Source organism: Ambystoma mexicanum, chromosome 2q, assembly GCF_040938575.1.
Source record: "Ambystoma mexicanum isolate Mex_15411 chromosome 2q, UKY_AmexF1_1, whole genome shotgun sequence".
Classification (NCBI taxonomy): domain Eukaryota; kingdom Metazoa; phylum Chordata; class Amphibia; order Caudata; family Ambystomatidae; genus Ambystoma; species Ambystoma mexicanum.
Window position 1 is genome coordinate 611,921,947 of NC_090924.1, and position 19,615 is coordinate 611,941,561.

At 52.4% G+C, this 19,615-nt stretch overlaps 1 protein-coding gene across 1 annotated transcript in view; it reads right to left on the bottom strand.

The window, feature by feature from the left end:
• The window catches only part of LOC138569624 (cryptochrome DASH-like), a 490,626-nt gene that overhangs the window by 273,216 nt on the left and 197,795 nt on the right, over nucleotides 1-19,615 (bottom strand). Inside the window, exon 7 of the mRNA XM_069647757.1 lies at nucleotides 4,706-4,779. Coding sequence (XP_069503858.1) covers nucleotides 4,706-4,779 — 74 coding nt within the window. The remainder of the gene's footprint in view (nucleotides 1-4,705; nucleotides 4,780-19,615) is intronic.

A 19,615-nucleotide genomic window follows, 5' to 3' on the forward strand; every position in this document is an offset into this window, starting at 1 on the left:
CCGAGCCTCATCGAAGTGTTCCTAGGTCGTCCAGCGATCTGACCAGCTCGAACCCGGGGTATTGCATAGTATTGTCGCCGTCCCGAGTTGACACTCAAGATTTAGGAATTGCCAGATTGTGGTCCTGGACCCTTCCCACCAAATGCTGTAGTCCTAGCTCCTCTGGGTCGCGATTTAAGGGGTTTTGCCATGCTGCAAGCATTTGCGGTCCCTGTTTCGCCCTGCTGTGGTGACTGTCATTGTAGGAGCCTTGCCTGCATGCCCCCCTGTGCCCCGAGACGTGCTCCACTGGAACTGTCCTCTTTTCTTCATCGAGAGCTGAGAAAAGGCTACAGTCCCGCCAAGGACGATCATCCTGTCCGGCAGCCTCTCAGAGCTGGTGCGATGTTCAACTGCAGGGGTTGAACCTACAAGCAACTTGGCCTAGACTGGCAAAGTTTGGCCTGGAATGTGTTGAGGATCTGCGTGTACTTGCATCACTTACCGGTGGCCCCCTGGCACAGCCATTTTTCTTTACGCACAAGAATCCCTAAAAAGATATTCACATTAGCTGGGCAGCCTGCTCTCCCTAGCTATTCCCGAAACTCAAAATGTCGCTCTACCTGCAAGGGTAGACCCTCCTCAAATAGTAGGACACTGTTCTTCATCATCTCAAGCCACTTCCTGAACTGATACAGCCCCTTTAAGAGGACCCGCTTTCTCTCATTACGCATAACTGCACATGTTCAACGCAGTAATGTACTTTTGAGCAAATGGCTTCCCACTTCGTTGGGCTGGACGGCTTAAGTTAGGGATCGATTCTGAAGAACTGCCGAATGCTAGATTTGTGTTGCCCTACACTTCTTTAGCAGGTTGTGGCTGTGTTTTCCCTTTTACTGCGTTAGGAGAAACAGAACTGTATATATGTTAAATAGTGAAAGGCATGTGTGGTAACTGTTTCATATTACTGTGGTTTATTTGTGTTTAATTATTAAGGCCTATAATAAATGTATATGTATTTTTGATATACACTTGTCTACTCGTATTCTGTGGAGTGTCTCTGTGTGCTCATTGTGGGCTTCTGAGCACTCTCACCCGTCGTGAGACTTAGGCTTGAACGCCTGCTAATCTACTGTAATTGGTCTGGCTTGTCCAGAAGGTTCCCCTGTTCCACTAGGGTGGCCTCCTAAACTTCTGCTGACCAGGTCAGAGTTTAGAAATCCATCTCAACACCGAACACAGCTGCCCTAGTGTTCCCAGACCTCATACATCTGTATCATCTGCTTTTCAATGAGGATATCAGCAATGAACAGAGCCGTATCCAGGGTAAGGCAAATGAGGCAATGGCCTGGGGCACAGATGGGGGGAGAGGTGGTGCTGCAGGTACGGCCTGTTAAACCCTTCACAGGGCGGACAGAGAACATACTTTGCATTCTGTCAATGATAAACAGACGCAACACATGGACAGAGTCAGTAGCTGGCTCTGCCTGCATCCATCTACCGCCCACCCCTGTTTGCACTCAAAGGCTTACGTGCTCAGCTCAGAGTTCATTAGGAAGGCTCCCATATCCAAAGTTAGCATCTCTTTGTAAAGATAAACCTGTTTAAAACTGTGGCAAAACCTTGAACAGAGTGTGATAAATAGTATACAGGGATAAAGCGCTCTCTCACCACTTGGACAGCCTTGAAATCGCCTACACCAACTTTTCTGATGACATGAAAATTCTCCTCAAACTCACTGGTAATCACTACCTCGACTCAGCCAACATCAACCAGATTTACAGCATCATTCAGGCCACCTATGCCTGAATGACGACAAGACATAGCTCCTCATCATAGACTCGACCCCATCGTCTCAAACACCTAGACCCTGCCTTCACCTCTTTCTCCATTGATGGAAACATTACCCACATGTCCAAATCCCTGCGAATCCACCTAGACTCTGAACTCACCATGCTCAAACACATAAAAGCTGTTGCCTCCTCCGCCGCCTCCTCCACCAAACTTATCAACCACTCCAGAAAATTCCTCTCCCGGAACAGCTGCCTTACTCTGACGAGGACCATTATCGGCAGCAAATTGGATTGTAGCAATGCCATACTCGTTGGAACTGCCACCAAAAATCGTACTAAATTACAAGTGATCCAAAATAACGCCCTTCGAGCTGTCTGGGGCCTAAAAAGATATGACCACATCTCTCTAGTGAGACGTGAAGCTCACTGGCTGCCCATCAGGGCACTTATGGAGTTAAAAATCCTGTCAATCGCCCACTGCTGCATCCACAATACTGCACCCACTTAAATCACTGTGCGCATCTCCAAAAAGCACAATGCACGCAGCCTGAGATCCTCCTTTTTCTCCTCTCTTACAACGGCCAGATTCACTAGACTAAGAGTGGAAGGGAGCCAGCTTCAAATGTATTGCTCCCACTCTTTGGAATGCTTTCTCCCCATCTATCAATGACGAGCCTCGATAGCTGATCTTCCGTAAACAACTAAAAACCATTATGTTCAACAAATACGGCCAACTGTATCCTACTTACCATTAATGCTGCAACCATACTAATTATGTAACCCAGCAACTGTTCTATTTTCAACTGTCTTGTTCCAACCAATGTAACCTAGATTTGAGATACGTCCGGGTTTGGGCACCATCAACAAATGAAATAAATAAATAAGAACAATAATGGCATTCCAGAATCGGGGGCTTAGGGTGGGATTAAAAAGTCTTTCGTTTTTGTAGCTGGCTTCATCAAAAGACCCAGACACTGGGTGGAGGAGTAGGAGGAGCACATTTGCATGGATTTGAGGGCTTGTGGCAGAGGACTAGGCTCATCTTCCTGTGTGTTTGTAACTAGGCTGATCACGTGAATGACTCCATATCTTCTGGACACCAAAGGGGTTTCTTTTGAAAGTCATTGTTTTCCGATATGTTCATCCAATTGAAACCAAAAAAGGCTATAACTCTGAGAATGTCTTATTGTTGTGTTACATTAAAGCCCAGGACTGGCAAGCCCATCCCCTGGTGGCATGCAGTTAATTGGACAACCTCTGCAGTTTACTGGTTAGCAAAAAGAGCAATATCGTTACACAGTACACACTGTTTGTTGCTGCTCTTCATGTTTTAGGCCTAGGACCATGATTTTGAAAAATGGCAAAGCTTTACGGTAATGGTTTAGAGTAGAAGAAGGTTTGAAGGCTGAGGGGACTGCTCTTAAGGGGATCACGGCCATTGCTTAGTGTAATATGTGTCTATGTGCAATTTCTTGTGTGTGGATTATTTACTTTGACACGTGTATGTGTGCAAAGTTAGAAAACAAGCATCAACAAAGCGAATAGTTTGTGTGCAGTGAAAAGGTTTTATTTTTCGCTACTGTAGGTACAGAGACTGCACGCTCATGTACCTTCAAGACCTGCTTAGCGTGACAATCCCATGTCCAAGTTCACATCCTTTAACAGGCTTTGCCAGGATACGATCATATACTCGTATCATATTACATTACAGGTATTGTCATCACAGTCAGCATTTTCCATTAGACAGCAGCAACTCACAATTTACTGGGCGTTTCAAAAAGTTATACTTATTTAGAATAAAGGTATCCTTACATATAATAAAATGTTGGTAATTTGTATGGAGCTTCATGTAGGTGGACCATTTCAAAGAGCTGTAATAGTATCGTTGTCACCCACTCAGGGTACTCATTTATTAATCATTGAAGTATGAAGGACCTATGTTGGCAGGCGTGGCCCCGTTCTCGAACCGAGTACATTGCACTTGAGCTATCCATCCAGCATGCAGCAATCTGCCAAATCTTAGCATCGTAGCGCTATTTCCAGCGTGAACCGATATGCAGATATTAGCATCCTGTACTCAAATACTCGCACTGTCTGCCAGGTTATGCCACCGAATGCTCTTACACTCGCACCATGTGGCAGATGTTATAATTTGCCTTGGTACGCGCATTACATGGCAACATGTCCGTTTCACCTTACAGGCTACCTACTTAGCTTGTCTTCCTCCGTAGCACTTTTCAAATAGCTTCAAGGCACCTTTTGGTGCCAACACTTAAGCTAACCTTATTCAATATATTGTGGTAACTCCTTTTCCGGTCTTACCCACCCCCTCCTACCTTCGTCCCCCGAGAGAACGAGCAGTGCGTTTACTAAGCGAAGAGAGCCAGTGGCTCTCGCCAAACTTTACATTGACAGCAACATTGTTGGGAAAATAGATTTCAGCAGCAATAGACGCTTTTGCAGCAGCAACATCTAAGAGAGTGCCCTTCATTTAGACAATTACGAATATAAACCTGGGGTAATTAAAATGACAGCCCACATTGTCTACTTATTCATTTTAAATACAAGTCGATAAAATGTTATTTAAATTGCAATGATGTCGGAGAAGAGGTGCAGTCTGGGAGCCACTGTGGTCGGGTTGGCATCCTGGTGTTTAGCCCTGTGGCTGTGAGCGATATTGTCTAGACACTGGAATGCTACAGGTTTACTAGCTACCCATTCCACGGCAAAACGAACATAAATGGTGCCACAATAGTTCACTTTTCCTTGAGTCAATGCCACTGCATGCTGGGTCGCCGGAAACGTGGGAGGCAGTTCGGTTTCCCCGCAAAATGGCAAAGATGGCAGCTTGCACTTTCAACACCCTCACTTCGGGGGTACGCGACAAACCATCGCGTAATTCCAAGGACCACTTCAATACACAGAATACTCACCACGGTGCAAATTTAGTGGAGTAATCTAATCCTATTAATCCGTTCCGTGTGTCCTTGTACGATGCAACCAGGTTCTGTCAGGAACAAGAGAGGAAAGAAAGGTTTGAGAGGTAAAAAAAGTAATCTTTAGTGCAATAGTTCTCTCTGCTGGATAGAGCGTGGCATTACAAGCATTATTATAGCTATCTATACAGCCTTCAAAAACACAATTTATGTATTTCACTCACAGCTACATCTTCGTAGGCGTTGCTTGGAGTGCTTCCCTTAAATGGTGACGTGCGCCTTGCTCCAGGACTGCACACATTGACTAATCGGACAAGGTGCCGCTTTCCACTGCAGAACTCTGAAAGGCATTCCAGGCGGCCATTTCACAATGCACACATGAACTGGCCTGGTAAGGAGATCTTAATGTTCACCACCAATATTCCTCAGCTACTTGAGTAAGAAAATAATGTATGGGTGAAATGGGACCAGAGGCCAGCCCAGCCCAGGGACAGAGAGAGCTATGCTAATGATAAAAGGGTCTTGTACCGTGCACTGTTGCCACCTGCGTGGTCTCTTGGCACTCTGGCAGATTTGCAATGCAAGGAGGGTTGCAGGTTTGTTAGTGGGATTGAGCGGGAGAAGGAAAGATTAATGAGCCTAGTGATCCAGGGTGCTTAGACCTGAAGGGAGTCCTTAAAGATGTCCACAGGACAGCTATCTGCTGGGCAGGTGGTAGGTTTAAGGTCCTGGATGATTTTGGTAACTTGTTCTTCAGTATAATGTGAGAAATTGAAGCATGGTATATTATTAATGTAAGGAGGAGGGGCTTGTGGTCCAATAGGATTCTTCGTGGTCACAAGGTTATTAATGGTTTCCCTGTGAGTAGAAATGTTGGCCAAGAAGCCATCATAGATTGTTTGACAGCGTCCTTGGTAACAACATTAGTGGTGGGTGGTGTGGTGGCCCGCCTCCGGTCACCGGGGTGGGCCAATCCAGGCATCGGGACCGCCCTACTCGACTCCAAGGGCTGCGGTCACGCAGCCAGATGAATGCAGGGATCACCCCTTATGGTTCGGTCCACCGGACTAATGATCTATGCTGGGGGCACCCAGCACACTGGAGGCTCGGACCTGGGATCACCCAGGCTGCGCCAACACAAGTAGGCCACGATCACGTGGCAAACCCCGGCCCCCAAGAATCACACACAGACACAAGTTGCCGCTTCCTGGGGCTCTGCTGCACTGCCTTGTGCGTGCCAGCAGAGCCCCTTTTATTACAGAGGCGTCATCACGAGGTCATGATGCTCTCTGACACAAAGAATTAGACCAACACACCACATCCCTCCTTTATTATAGCCAAACAAAATCATCCCACTGCAAACGGAACCTTATACTGCATTACACTTGGTGCATTCTAGTCCGCGCACCCACTGTGCCCCTACATCATCACAGCAAACATTGGGTGAATTCCAGTCCGAGCACCACCTACTAGCTACCAACAACTTAAACAGTTAACATTGCAAATAAGTGGGTGTGTTCCAGTCCGCACCCCACGGTGCCCGATGACGGGCTCTTCGAGCTCAGAAGATCCCGGGATCAAACTGTCCACTGGCGCTGCTGCAGGACAAGAAGAATACATTTTCTCCATATTCCTCTTCTCCGATATCATACTGTGTTGCTCGGGGACCCTCTGCCATCTGGACCGCCGCCACTCTGGGGGTCTTTCTCCCCTTCGACTCGTTCCCCCCTGATGTCCCCGCCATGCTGGCTGGAGTTGGGACGAGGCACACCCCGTGCGAAGTAATCTCCTTTCCCGCACCTTCCACAGATGTGTCCTTTCGCCGGGCAGTCCTGCGGGTGTGAAAGATCCCACCCGCACTGATGACATATTGTGGCATTGGGGTCTCTCCTTGGCCAGTCTCCCCTCCTCATCAGTTTTCCTCCTTGGCACGGGCCGACAGCTGCCACCGCCTCGAGCTTAATTCGCTGCATGGGGGCCTCCAACTTGAGGTGGTGTCTGGAGGAGTCCATCACTGAGGCCCGCACCTCTGCCAGTTCCTGGGCCCGGCCGAGGTCTAGTATTCTATCGAGGGTGAGCGTCGGGTCCCTCAGAACTTGTTTTTGTAGCTTCTAGGAGCTGCAGCCGTAGATGATCTGCGCTCTGATCTCATCCCCTTTGAAGTTTCCCAGGTCGCAGGACAGTGCAATGCCATGCAGCTTCCCATGGAACGCATCAAGGCTCTCCCCTTCCTCCTGCCTTGCACACCTCATCCTGAACCGCTCATAGTCCCTGTTAACCATGGGTCGAAAGTATTTGTTCAGGGCTGCGATGGCTGCCCTGTATGACTGATCTCTGGGCCTTAATGTCTTAAATAGCCTCTGAACGGCCAGCCCGGCGGAGTACACGAGGGTCGGGCGTTCGCTGCATCCTTGATCTCCATCGCCTCAAAGTACAGCTCCAGGTTTTCCACCCAGGCTGTCCACTGGGGTCCCAAACTGGCAGGCGAGCCCATTGTATCAAAGGGGTGCAGTGGCGCGAGCTGTCCTCGTTGTCGTCCTCCGCCATAACAAATGCTGGGCCGGATACCTGTTGTGGCTACTGCGGTTGGATGATGTGGACTGGTCAGTGACAGCGCCGCCGGTGTACTGACTCCTGGTCCTCACTGGTATTGGGCTTCCGTGAGCCTCAATGATACCACCCACCCTGTCCCTCCCAGTGGGTGCAGGAGCACTCCGAATGGAGCCGCTACCCCTGGGGTGGAAAACCGATGCAGGCAACAGAATGGAGTATTTGGGACACCCTTCTGCCACCACTGTTGTCCTGTTGGCAGCTCTCCAGTTGTTCTGGGGCTCAGACCCCTGTTCATATGAGGAGCAGGCAGCCTGATTGCCCTCTCATCACTGCTGCGGCCCGGATCCGTTAGCCACGCCCCTTTTCTTTGTCTTTGTGGGCCAGGCCGACGCCAAGGCCACGCTACTTTCCTTCTGTTCGGGCCGCCGCTAGACCCAGTGGGCCATGCCCCTTTTCGCAGGCGGCCTTGCCGTGTATGGGAGTGGAGACACACCCTATTCCTTTCGAGGCCCCGGGTGTTGATGGCCACTCCCGTTCACTTTGGACCCCGGCAGGCCAGTCACCACTGCGGCTCGGGTACGGGATCACTTCACCCCTTCCAGGGGGCGAGGCGGAGACGCTCCGCCCCGCTTCCTTTGTCCCGGGCCTCGTTATACGGTCCTGCCAGCAGTTCCACCTTTTCGCGGGCACCGCCGCAGCTGCTATTATCCTCCTGAGCAGGTGGCGGCTAGCAGCACCAACACCAACCCCCGCTGCCGGATGGACCTCTTCCAGCCCCGCTTTCAGCGTGGGCCCGGCCGCAGGCTGCACTCACACGCAGCTTTGTGGCTCCGCCCCCATTTCTCCACAACCCGAACAAAGGAACACTCCACCTTCATGGGAGCTCGACGCCGCGGGCATGAGGGGGGCGAAACTCCTCGTCGCCAATCCAGGCGTCAGGACCGCCCGACGCGACTCCAAGGGCTGCGGGCACGCAGCCAGATGAATGCAGGGATCACCCCTTACAGTCCGGTCCACCAGACTAATGATCTATGCTGGGGGGACCCAGCACACTGGAGGCTCGGACCTGGGATCACCCAGGCTGCACCAACACAAGTAGGCCACGATCACGTGGCAAACCCCGGCCCCCAAGAATCACACAGACACGAGTTGCCGCTTCCTGGGGCTCTGCTGCACTGCCTTGTGCGTGCCAGCAGAGCCCCTTTTATTACAGAGGTGTCATGATGAGGTCATGACGCTCTCTGACACAAAGAAGTAGACCAAAACACCACAGGTGGGTCCTGAAAATCCTTCAGTGTCTTGAAAAGCTCACTGACATTAGAGCGAGCGTTATTAATCTGACTGTTGTAATAAAATGACTTGGAGGAAATGATTGCAGTCTTGAATTTCTTTACTGCTAGTTCATTTGTACTGAAGTAATGAGGTGGGGTGGGTTTTTTTACGCCATGCTCTTTCAGAGGCCCTTTTCGCTTGTCTGGCAGAGATGACATCATCAGAGAACCAGGTGTTATGATGCACCTCACTTGATGATTTTTTGCTTCAGGGGGGCCAGGTCATAAATGGCTTGTTTTAAGGAAGAGGCAAGGTGTTCCACTAGCGGGGAAGACAGAGAAACTAAACAGTGATTTATGGTTAGATGACAGATGAGTCGAAAGACTGATGTAACATTTTTAAGGTTACGAACAAGCTTGCTGATCCGAGGTAAAGCATTCACTTTAGCTATGGGTTTCGGAAGATAAAGTGTAGCCGGAATCAGTGAATGATCGGACCAGGCACAAGGTAATACCTGCAGGTGAGAGATGGGGAGATTTTGAGAGACCAGCCAATCCAAAGTGTGCCCCCTCCTAGAAGGGTTGCAGCATCTACCCACTGTCTAAGCCCTAAGGAGGAAAGGGAGTCAGAAAGGGCAAGGCCCTGTTTATGCAAGGTATCATTGGCCCAGTAATTAAAAATCACCGAAAATGATTAATGGATTTTTAGACTTGCGAATATGCGCGATTAGCTCCATAATTTGTTCCTCAAAATGTAACATGACTGGGGGCTCTATATAAAACGAGCACATTTAGTGATGAGTTCTCAGAGGTTTTAATTGTGACCCATAATGATTCACAGTCGTCAGGAATGTCATGTGAAATTACATGACAGTCAAGGTGCTCATTACATATTAGTGCTGCCCCCGCCCCCCCTCCTTAACTCCCTTTCTCGATCAGCACGAAAGACTGTATAGTTGGAGGGAAAGGATAGGGTAGCTTTGTTGGGAATGGTGGGGTTTAGCCAGGTTTCTGTAAGGTCAAACAAATCTGGCCCTCTTTCTAACAAGTGGTGGCTACTCCAATACCATGTTTGAGGAGCGACCTAGTATTGAGGAGGCTAAGCGTTAAATAAGAGTTAGGTACATTGTGTTTCTTCCATGGAGCATGAGTCTCGCGATTATTTTGTGTTACAGTAATCTCTGCATTGCTAAGAGTACAGGGTCCATCAGGACAGACCGGAGAAGCTATGGGGCACATGCTGCTGAGAGACACAGTCCAAAGACAGTTAAGCAATCACATGCAGATAGAGAGGAGCGGTAAGAACCTACCTCACTGTATTCCAGGCACACCGACATATCCGACTGCCGGCAGGCTCACTGGGAGGTTCAACAAGATTCCAGGCGGTGACGGCGATGTGCAGTGAGGACCGGCGAAGACCAGCTCCTCACTGCAGAAGCTTTGGCGCTGAAGCGTCTGAGGATCAACTATGTAGCGGGGATGTCTGGGAAGTGTAGTTCCCAGATTTGGGGTTGAATGACCGAAGCAGAAATGTTTGAGTGAGAAAAGGCGGAAGATTATTTTTTTGAAATCATAGTCTTTTCTCCCATGAACATTACCCACTTACCCAAACCCCTACCCACACCCCCACCCACATCCCAACACACCCCCCTACTTACCTTGCATTCCGTCTCGCTCTGTACCTGCAACGCCTGTTCCCGCAGGGTCCTTTCCTTTTTTTTGTCGGGTCCGCTGCGGGGGTGTTCCCCACAGCCTTTTTTCGGGGTGGGGACTGTAAGACAACTGCAGGGGACACCTCTGCGACCTCCGCTCACAGTATGGTGAGCGGGGGTCACAGGGAACACCCCCTGCAGACCTATACCGAATTGAAAAGACCTACCCAACCAAAAGTCAACCTTTTAGAAGGTCGAACATTTGGTAGTACCTTCTTTAGTACTTTTGGTTGGGTAGGTCTTTTCAACCTGGTCTTTTTGGCCAAAACCTAGTTCCCAGACATGCACGTGCAACCAGGCAATCGAACGCACACGTGAGAGTACTTTTCTGCTGTCTCACAACACAAGCAAACAACATTGCAGTAAGCAAACTAAGCAATGGACCTGGTGACAAGTTCGAATGGATGTGCAAAGTTGGTCAAACCATCAGATAATAAGTTGATCACTATAGGCTGAACAATGCAGTCAGCCCGTAATACACAAGAGGGAACGTTTGTAAAAATACACATTCCTCTGACGGCCAGAGCAACAGCTGAGCCAGGAACAAAGATGAAACAGAGTAAGTGCAGATTAACTACCGTGAGTGGCGGGACCAGTGAAGACCGGCTCCTTGCCGTTGAAGCGCCTGAGGATCAAATATAGTAGCGGGATGTCTGGAAAGGAACAAGTTACTTACCTGTAAATGTTGTTCTCCAGCATGGGTCTGGCATGGATTCACATGCTCATGAATATTCCCAGTCGTCAGGCTGGGAATCCTCGGTAAAGAAAAAATCAGTATCAGTTTCGTTTCTGATCTGTCTTTCGTAGTAGTAACCAATCACTGATCTCTGCGTCATACTGACCACAGCCAATGACTGCCCTCTACCTAAGCCCCGCCTCTGGCAGCCATCTTCAGATTTGGTAGCACGTGAAGTGGCAGTATGACCAAGTGAAGAGCCGCAGAGGGGTAGGCGGGAGGGTTCGCATGTGAATCCATGCCAGACCCATGCTGGAGAACAACAGTTACAGTTAAGTAACTTGTTCCTTCTCTAGCATGGGGTCTGGCATGGATTCACATGCTCATGAATAAAGAATACATAGCAGTACACACTTGCACAACCACGGGAGGTGGCAAAGGCTCAACATTAAGCATTACATCAAACTCAACATTAAGCAATTCTTACCTCCTCACCAGGCTCACCTTAGGCGAACAGGTTGCGCAGCACTGCTTGGCCGACCCTGGACTCCTCCCTGGAATCCCGATTGACGCAGTAGAATTTCGTGAAGGTGTGCGTCGACCTCCACGTAGCAGCCCTGCAGATGTCCAGCAAGGGCACACCAGATAGGAACGCCGTGGTAGCTGCGATTGCTCTGGTGGAATGGGCTCTCGAACGGCCAGGCAGCGGTCGGTTTGCCAACCGATGACAGTACATGATACAGCCGGAGAGCCATCTGGAAATGGAGGCCTTTGAGAGAGCCTTCCCCTGATTGACAGGTCCAAAGTTCACAAAAAGTTGTGACGTCTTCCGAAAACACTTCGTGCGGTCCACGTAAAACTTCAGCGCTCTAGCCACATCCAGCGAGTGCAAAGTCCTTTCGGCCGGCGACGAAGGCAACGGGAAGAAAACAGGCAACACCAAGGGTTCGTTGAGGTGGAAGTCTGACGGCACCTTGGGCATGAAGGAGGGGTGCGTCCTGAGCACTAAACTCGTGTCGTGAAAAGTCAAGTACGGGGGCTTGCAGGAAAGGGCCTGGATCTCTCCCACTATTCGTGCGGAGGTGATGGCCACAAGAAACGCTGTTTTCCACGACAAGAACTTCAACGGAGCCGAGTGCAGAGGCTCGAACGGAGGTCCCATGAGCTTGGTCAGCACCACGTTGAGCTCCCACGCCGGGGCCGGAGCCTTCACCGGCGGAACGATCTGAACAGTCCCTTCATGAATTCTTTCACCAGACGATGAGACCACAAAGACGTCCGCCCCGTGGTTCTGGTGTATCGGGAGATCGCAGCAAGATGAATCTTGATGGACGCGTGCGCCAGTCCAGCCTTGGGAAGCGTCAGAAGGTACGGCAGTACCTGGGGAGCCGTAATCCGTAGGAGGGTTAATCTTCTGTGCGTGGCACCAGACAGAGAACCTCTTCCATTTGTGTCCATAGCATTTAAGAGTCGAGGACGCCCTGGCCTTTGCGAGAACCTCTCTGCAGTCGGCCGGTATGTCGTATCCTCCAAACTCTAACGCTGCAGGAGCCAGGCCTGCAAGTTCAGCGACTTCGGGTCGTGATGGAGGATGGTGCCTCCTTCCCTGGAGAGAAGATCCGCGTCCACTGGCAGCTTGATTGACGGGGACGCTGACAAGTCCAGAAGGTCCGGGAACCATATCTGTCTCGGCCACGCAGGTGCGACGAGGATCATCCTGCACCATGACCTCTTGAGCTGGTTGATGAGCCGGATCAGCAATGGCAATGGAGGGAACGCGTATAGAAACAGGCCCTCCCAGGGGAACGAGAAAGCATCGCCCATGCTCCTCGGCTGGGGAAACCTGCTGGCGAACCTCTGGCACTTGGAGTTCATCGCCGTTGCGAACAGATCGATCTGGGGAGTGCCCCACCGTCGGAAGAGGCGGTCCACTAGATCCTGTCGTAGTTCCCACTCGTGGCACGAGCGCAGCTCTCTGCTGAGCGAGTCAGCAATGGTGTTTTTTATCCCTGCCAGATGAAACGGCACCAGAAACATCCCTTGGCCGACGGCCCAATGCCACAGATCCTGCGCCTCCTTGGACAGGGCTGGGGATCTGGTACCGCCCTGCTTCCTGATGTAGAACATGGTGGTGGTGTTGTCGGTGAAGATCCTCACCACCTTGCCCTTGAGGGACGGAAGAAAGGACCTGAGGGCCCAAAACACTGCACGGAGCTCCAGGACGTTGATATGGAGGGACTTCTCCGTCGGAAGCCAAAGGCCTCTCGCGTGCAGATTTTCGGTGTGCGCTCCCCACCCTTCCAGGGAGGCATCCGTGGTCACTGTCTCCTGGTGGCCGGGGGTCTGGAAGTCCATGCCCGCCGTCAGATGCGTGCGGGTGCCCCACCACCGGATCGCTCGTCGGAAACTCTCGTTGAGTGTGATCCTCTCCTCGAAGCTGCCCATCGTCTGGATCCAACGCACGTCCAGGAACTCCTGCAACGGGCACATCCGGAGCCTGCACAGGCGGATGAGATAAATGCAAGACATCATTCCGAGGAGGGACTTGATGGACCTCACCCTGGCCGCATCCGCAGCCAGCATCCGCTGCACCTTGCCCAAGATGGCCCTCGTCCTTTCCACCGACGGAGAGGCCAGAAGCGACACTGTGTCGAGCTTCGCTCCCAGAAACAGTGCGTCTTGCGCGGGCACCAGGTGGGACTTGGCGTAGTTTATGGAGAATCCCAGGTCCGTGAGTAGTTGGACGGTCCTTGCCGTGTGCTCCACGGCGAGCTCCTTAGTCTTTGCTCAGATGAGCCAGTCGTCCAGGTAGGGGTAGACGTGGATCCCCTCTCGGTGCAGCTGCGCCGCCACCGGTGCAAGGCACTTGGTGAACACCCTGGGTGCCGACCTCAATCCGAAGGGAAGGGCTTTGAACTGGTAGTGACGCCCTTGGACCACGAACCTGAGAAACTTTCGGTGTCCCTTTAGGATGGGAATATGGAAGTAGGCATCCTCCAAATCCAACGACAACAGGAAATCGCCCTCCTCCAGTTGGCCCAGGACGTGTTGGAGGGTGACCATCTGGAACTTCTGTGCCTTGATGAATTTGTTCAGTCGTCGTAGGTCCAGGATGGGACGCCATCCTCCCGTCTTCTTCTTCACGAGGAAGTATCTTGAGTAAACTCCAGAGCCCCAAAGCCTCTTTGGGACGAGCTTGATGGCGCCCTTCTTGAGCATCGCCTTTACCTCCAAGAGAAGTTGAGGGACGTGATGTTCTTTCCTGGCCACAGGGGGGACGCGCGGGCACCTCTTTAGAAACTCGAGCGCGTGACCCTGAGCTAGGGCGTCCAGCACCCAACGGTCGGTGGAGATGGACTCCCACACGCTGACGAAGCTCGCCAGCCGGCCGGTTCAGTCCTGCTTCGACGAGGCTTTGCCACCTTGTCCTCCTTGGCGACGACGGTGGGGTCCGCCTGACTTGCCTCGTCCCCTGTAACCTTCCTGTGACGACGAACGGGCCGCTTGACGGTAGGTGGAAAATCCGCCGCTGGAACCTTTGGAGGCACCCTGTTTGCCTCCGCCGCTCCGAAAGGGCGGCCGCCGTTGCTGGAGAACCCCAAGAGCCCGGGCCGTCTCCGTGTCCGCCTTGATGGCTTGAAGGGAATCGTCCACTGTTTTCCCAAACAGGTTGTTTCCGTCGAACGGCATGTCCAAGACTCTGGTCTGCACGTCCTGACGGAAGTCAGTAGCCTTGAGCCATCCACGCCGCCTAAGGCACACGCCGTTGCCCAACTGGCGAAATCCAGAGTCAGCGATGTCCGTCGCAATCGTAATGGCGTGGTCCGACGCCACCTCTCCTTCCTGCAAGATCTCTAGGGCTTCCACCCTCTTGTCGTCTGGTAGGAAGTCCAGCAGGGGGGCCAGTTTGTACCACAACTCCCTGTCGTAGCGGGCTACGATAGCCAAGGCGTTGGCCGCCTTAATCGTCGTCGCTGCCGACGAGATGACTCTGCGTCCCATCGTGTCTAATTTCTTTCCCTCGCCGTCCGGCGGGGAGGTCGACGTAGAGGCCGCACCCCCCGATTTCTTCCTGGCCGCCGCAGAGACGACCGAGTCCGGGGTCGGCTGTGCCCGAAGGCACAAGGGGGCCGCGTCCGGGACCCGGTACTTCTTCTCGTACCGATCCCTTCTAGCCGGCGTCGTGGATGGGTTCTTGAGGAGGGCGAGGCCCTCATCCCAAATATCGTCCAGTAGAGGTACAGCAAGGACCGTCTTCCTCCTGGCCTCGCGCCGTTGATAAAGGAAACCTTCCTTCTTCTCTTCCGGGCAGAGCTGGAAAAGCTCGGATGCCCTGGCGATCATGGAGTGAAACGATCCAATCTCGTCGGGCGGGGAAGCCCGGGTGGGAGGTGACGACGGGAGATCCTCGTCGTAAACCTCGTCGTATGTACCCGTCGCGGCCGTGTCAGTCCCCGTATCATCCCCACGTGTCGTGGACGGGGAGGAGGGCTGAACAGGGCGCGATGGCTGAAAAGGAGGTGGAGGATGAATCCTTCTTCTCTTAGGGGGAGGGCTCCCAGAAGGGCCTGGCTCCGGGTCCCCCGTCGGGAGCGGTTCCTCCGTTGGTGGTAACGGCAGTCTCGTCCTTATCTCCGAGCATAAGGACTGTATAGCCAACAAAATGGCCACCGCGTTGTCTTGCGGCACTGGTTGAGGGGAGTCCGACGGGCGGTCAGGAGCCCCGTCGGCACCCTCGACGTTCTCGTCGTCTCCTACGTCGGGGTCCCTCCCGACGGGCTGGTTTTCTTCCACGCCAACGCCGTGGCTTAAGACTTCGATCAGCTCTTCCTCAGAGGTTGAGGCCGAATCCACGACAACCTCCTGCCCCCCCTTTTTCTTCTCCGTCGGAGGTTTCACGGGGGTCCTGTCGATGGGCATGAAAGAGGACTCCCTCCGCGGTGGCAGGGAGACTCAGGGCCCCGAGGTTGCCACCACTGGTGTAGCCTCCACAGGCTGAGCCAGGGCCGCCGCGACTGTCTCGATAGAGGCCTTGGCCGGATGGATTAAGGCTTTCACCACCTTAGGTGCACTCACCGCCATCTCCTTGGGGGGAGGGTCACCGCGCTCGACCGGGGTCTCTCCAGGAGCTTCGCCGGGTGCTCGGCCTTCCTCTTTCCCGAGCCAGAGCATTGGCTCGTGGTTGATGGCGCCGGGGAGGATGCGCCCTGCCTGGCGCCCGTAGAGCCCAACCGTTCGGCGCTCCCGGTGCCAGCGGACTCGCAGTGCTTGGCCTTCTGTTGGACCCCCGTCGCCGGGGCGCCCTCAAAGGTCTTAGAAGACCGCTCTGACTTCTTCTTCTTCTTCTCGCCCGACGGGCTCTTTCCTTCCAGCCAGTTGGCGAGACGTTGATGGTGGTCCTTCATGGTCCGCTCCGACATATTGCCGCAAAACGCACAGTCCTTCTCCACGTGCGTCTTGTCCTCATGTAGGCAGTAAAGGCAAAGGGAGTGTTCGTCCTCAAAGACATTCTGAAGCTGGCATCCAGGGCAGACCCTGAACAGCTTTCCGGGCGCCGAGCTTCCCTTCTCCTGGGCCATGTCCGAGATGGGCCTGAGAAACTTCTGGAGTCCTCCAAAAGCGTGGCTCGACGAAATCTTCACCCTTGAGGGGCGTAGACGAATCCGACATGGGTCCCCGTTAATCGGATGAAGAAACGGTGGAGCTTGAGGCTCTTTTGACCGAAAAAAAAGAGACATTTTTCTGAGAAAAAACGTGAAAAAAGCACTAACGCTCGAGAGCAATAGCACGAGGATCCCAACACTTGAACGTGCGGTAAAAATCTGAAGATGGCTGCCAGAGGCGGGGCTTAGGTAGAGGGCAGTCATTGGCTGTGGTCAGTATGACACAGAGATCAGTGATTGTTTACTACTACGAAAGACAGATCAGAAACGAAACTGATACTGATTTTTTCTTTACCGAGGATTCCCAGCCTGACGACGGGGAATATTCATGAGCATGTGAATCCATGCCAGACCCCATGCTGGAGAAGTGTAGTTCCCAGACATGTGCCTGCTAACAGGCAATCGCACGCACAGGTGAGACTACATTTACTCACTGTCTCACAACACAAGCAAACAACGTTCCAGTGAGCAAGCTAAGCAACAGACCTGGTGACAAGTTCAGATAAATGTGCAAAGTTGGTCAACAATCAGATAATAAGTTGATCACTATAGTGCAGTGAAGAATTAAGCTTCACCACACTGTCTTTTGCACATCTGTTACTGGGAAACTGACATGTCTTCAGGCTGTCAGTACCAGGAAACAGTTTCCCTTAGTCTTGGTACTTTGTTATAATTTTAGTAACTTGTTATCACTTGTGGTAACTTTTTATATATCATTGTAGAATGCATCTTACAATGCAGTACAATGGGGTACACTTTTGTTTTTGCTCTAGACGAACACTCGGAGGATTTTTGGTTCTCCAGCATGGGGTCTGGCATGGATTCACATGCTCATGAATAGTCCCAGCCGTCGGGCTGGGAATCCTCGGTAAAAGAAAAAACAGTTACACTTTCACTTGCAAACTGTCTTTCTCCTATAAACCAATCACTGAGCTCTGGGTCATACTGCCACCAATCAATTACAGCCCTAAGACCCTCCTCTGGCAGCCATCTTCCGATTTTTACCGCACATTCAAGTTTTGGGAGTCCTTGTGTTTTGCTCAGAGAGCTTTTCTACGTTTTCACACTTTTTTCGTTAAAAAGTTTCTATTTCTGTCAAATAGAGCCTGTATGCTCTTTCGTTTCTTTTACCACCAAGCAGGGATCCGTTTGTCGGCTCCTTTCAATGCTCCTCAAGGGCAAGAATCGTCAAAATTGTCATGGAAGATTCCAGAAGGCCATCGGGCCTACACCGCATGCCAGACCATGTCGGAGGAAAAGAGGGACGGAAGTTCCCTCTTCAAGCTCTGTTCCAGCTACAGATTGAGGAATGCGTTTGTGGAGGACAAACACTCCCAAGTGCCTCTACTGTTTACATCCAGATCACAAGGAAGCGTATTGTGAGATCTGCCTTGGTTTCACCAAGCGCACCGTCAAGGATCGGCACAGTAGATTGGCGCTGTGGCTCAACGCCAAGGCCTCTACCCCGTGTGGCAAACAGGAGCATGCCTCACCCAGGACCAGCCGGTCCGAGGAGCAGGCTTGAAAAGTCCTTTGAAGGCGCTCCATCCATGGGGGCCCAAGACATGGCCAAGCACTGCAAGTCAGTTTCCGATGCGGTCGCCACGCAAGCGGATCACGCGACGAGCCGGGTTCAAAGCAATCATCTTCACTGTCTGCCTCCATCTCAAGTCATCACTCTAGCTCGTCCTCGAAGAGGAAATCGGATTACCCGGGGAAGCTGCGGGAAAAGTCGGAGAAGACCAAGGCGCAGGGTAAGGTGTCCGACCTGCCCTTGAAGGCCCGGGCAAAGTCATCTGCGACTATGAAGCAGGTGGCTGCCGCCCTCTCGAAGTCGAAAGGGGTTGACCCGGTGCAGGAGACCCCGACAGCTCCCAGAGTGGCCCGCCCTCCCTCCCAGGCAGAAGGCATCAGCCAAACCTCTGGAGAAAATGCTAGAGAAGAGGATGCCATCCCTGAGCCCGAGGCTGGCCCCTCAGGATGCAAAAAAGGAGGGGGCGTGGAGGCCTCTACTGTGCTACAGGGCACAGATATTTCTTTTTCAGACGAAGAGGATCTGCTATCTGTTCACACGGTCCTGGAGGACGTGGGGAACGATGACGCTGATGGCGGAAACACAGAGGACGATGATGGCGGAAACGCTGACGGGGTCGGCAACGATGGAAATGCCGATGACGAAGACGTGGCTGCTGGGCCCAGCAGGCCTACCCCCCGGCCCTTCCCAGGGACATATTGCTGGACATCCTTTCAACTCCCCACACGCTGGTGTTGGAGATTCAGAAGAGGATGCTGATGGCCACTGTTGCCTCACCGGCGAAGAAGAGAAAGCGCCTCATCAACCGCAGCACATGCCCTCCCGGGGATGAACACGCGACGACTGACACAGAGAGGTCTTCTCCTCCGGACGAAGTGGGATAGTTCCATGCCATGGTCGCCCGCACCTCTGAGCTCTTCCAGCTGATGCCAGAAGAAGAAAGAAGGTTTCCTTTATTAATGCCGGGAGGCCAAGAGGAAGACCATTCTGACGGTGCCCCTCCTGGATGACGTTTGGGATGAGGGCCTAGCGCTGATGAGGAACCCTGCCTCAGCCCCGGTGACAAGCTGGAAAAGAAGTACCGGGTGCCGGAGTCTGCACCCAGCCCTCACCGGACTCTGTGGTCTTGGCGGCTGCGAGGAAGAAATCTTCTAATCCCTCATCCTCAGCCTCTGTTCCTGCAGGCAGCGAGGGGAAGAAATTGGATGGCGTGGGCAAAAAGGTGATCTACTCTGCAGCAAACGTGCTTGCAATCCAGGCCAGATACGACAGGGAGCTGTGGTATAAGATGGCCCCGGATCATGCCATCACCATGGCCCTGGACATCGCAGACTGTCAGGGACTCAGGTAGGCAGAGACAAGGACAGGCTAGGCGTAGGGGTGTTGTGGGTACTGTTTTGGGCACTGGAGGGGAGAGACAAACAAAGATGCAACCATACAAAAGGCTGCTTTGCCCCATGTGCAGGAGAAAGGGACTAAAGACTGCGTTTCCCAGCAG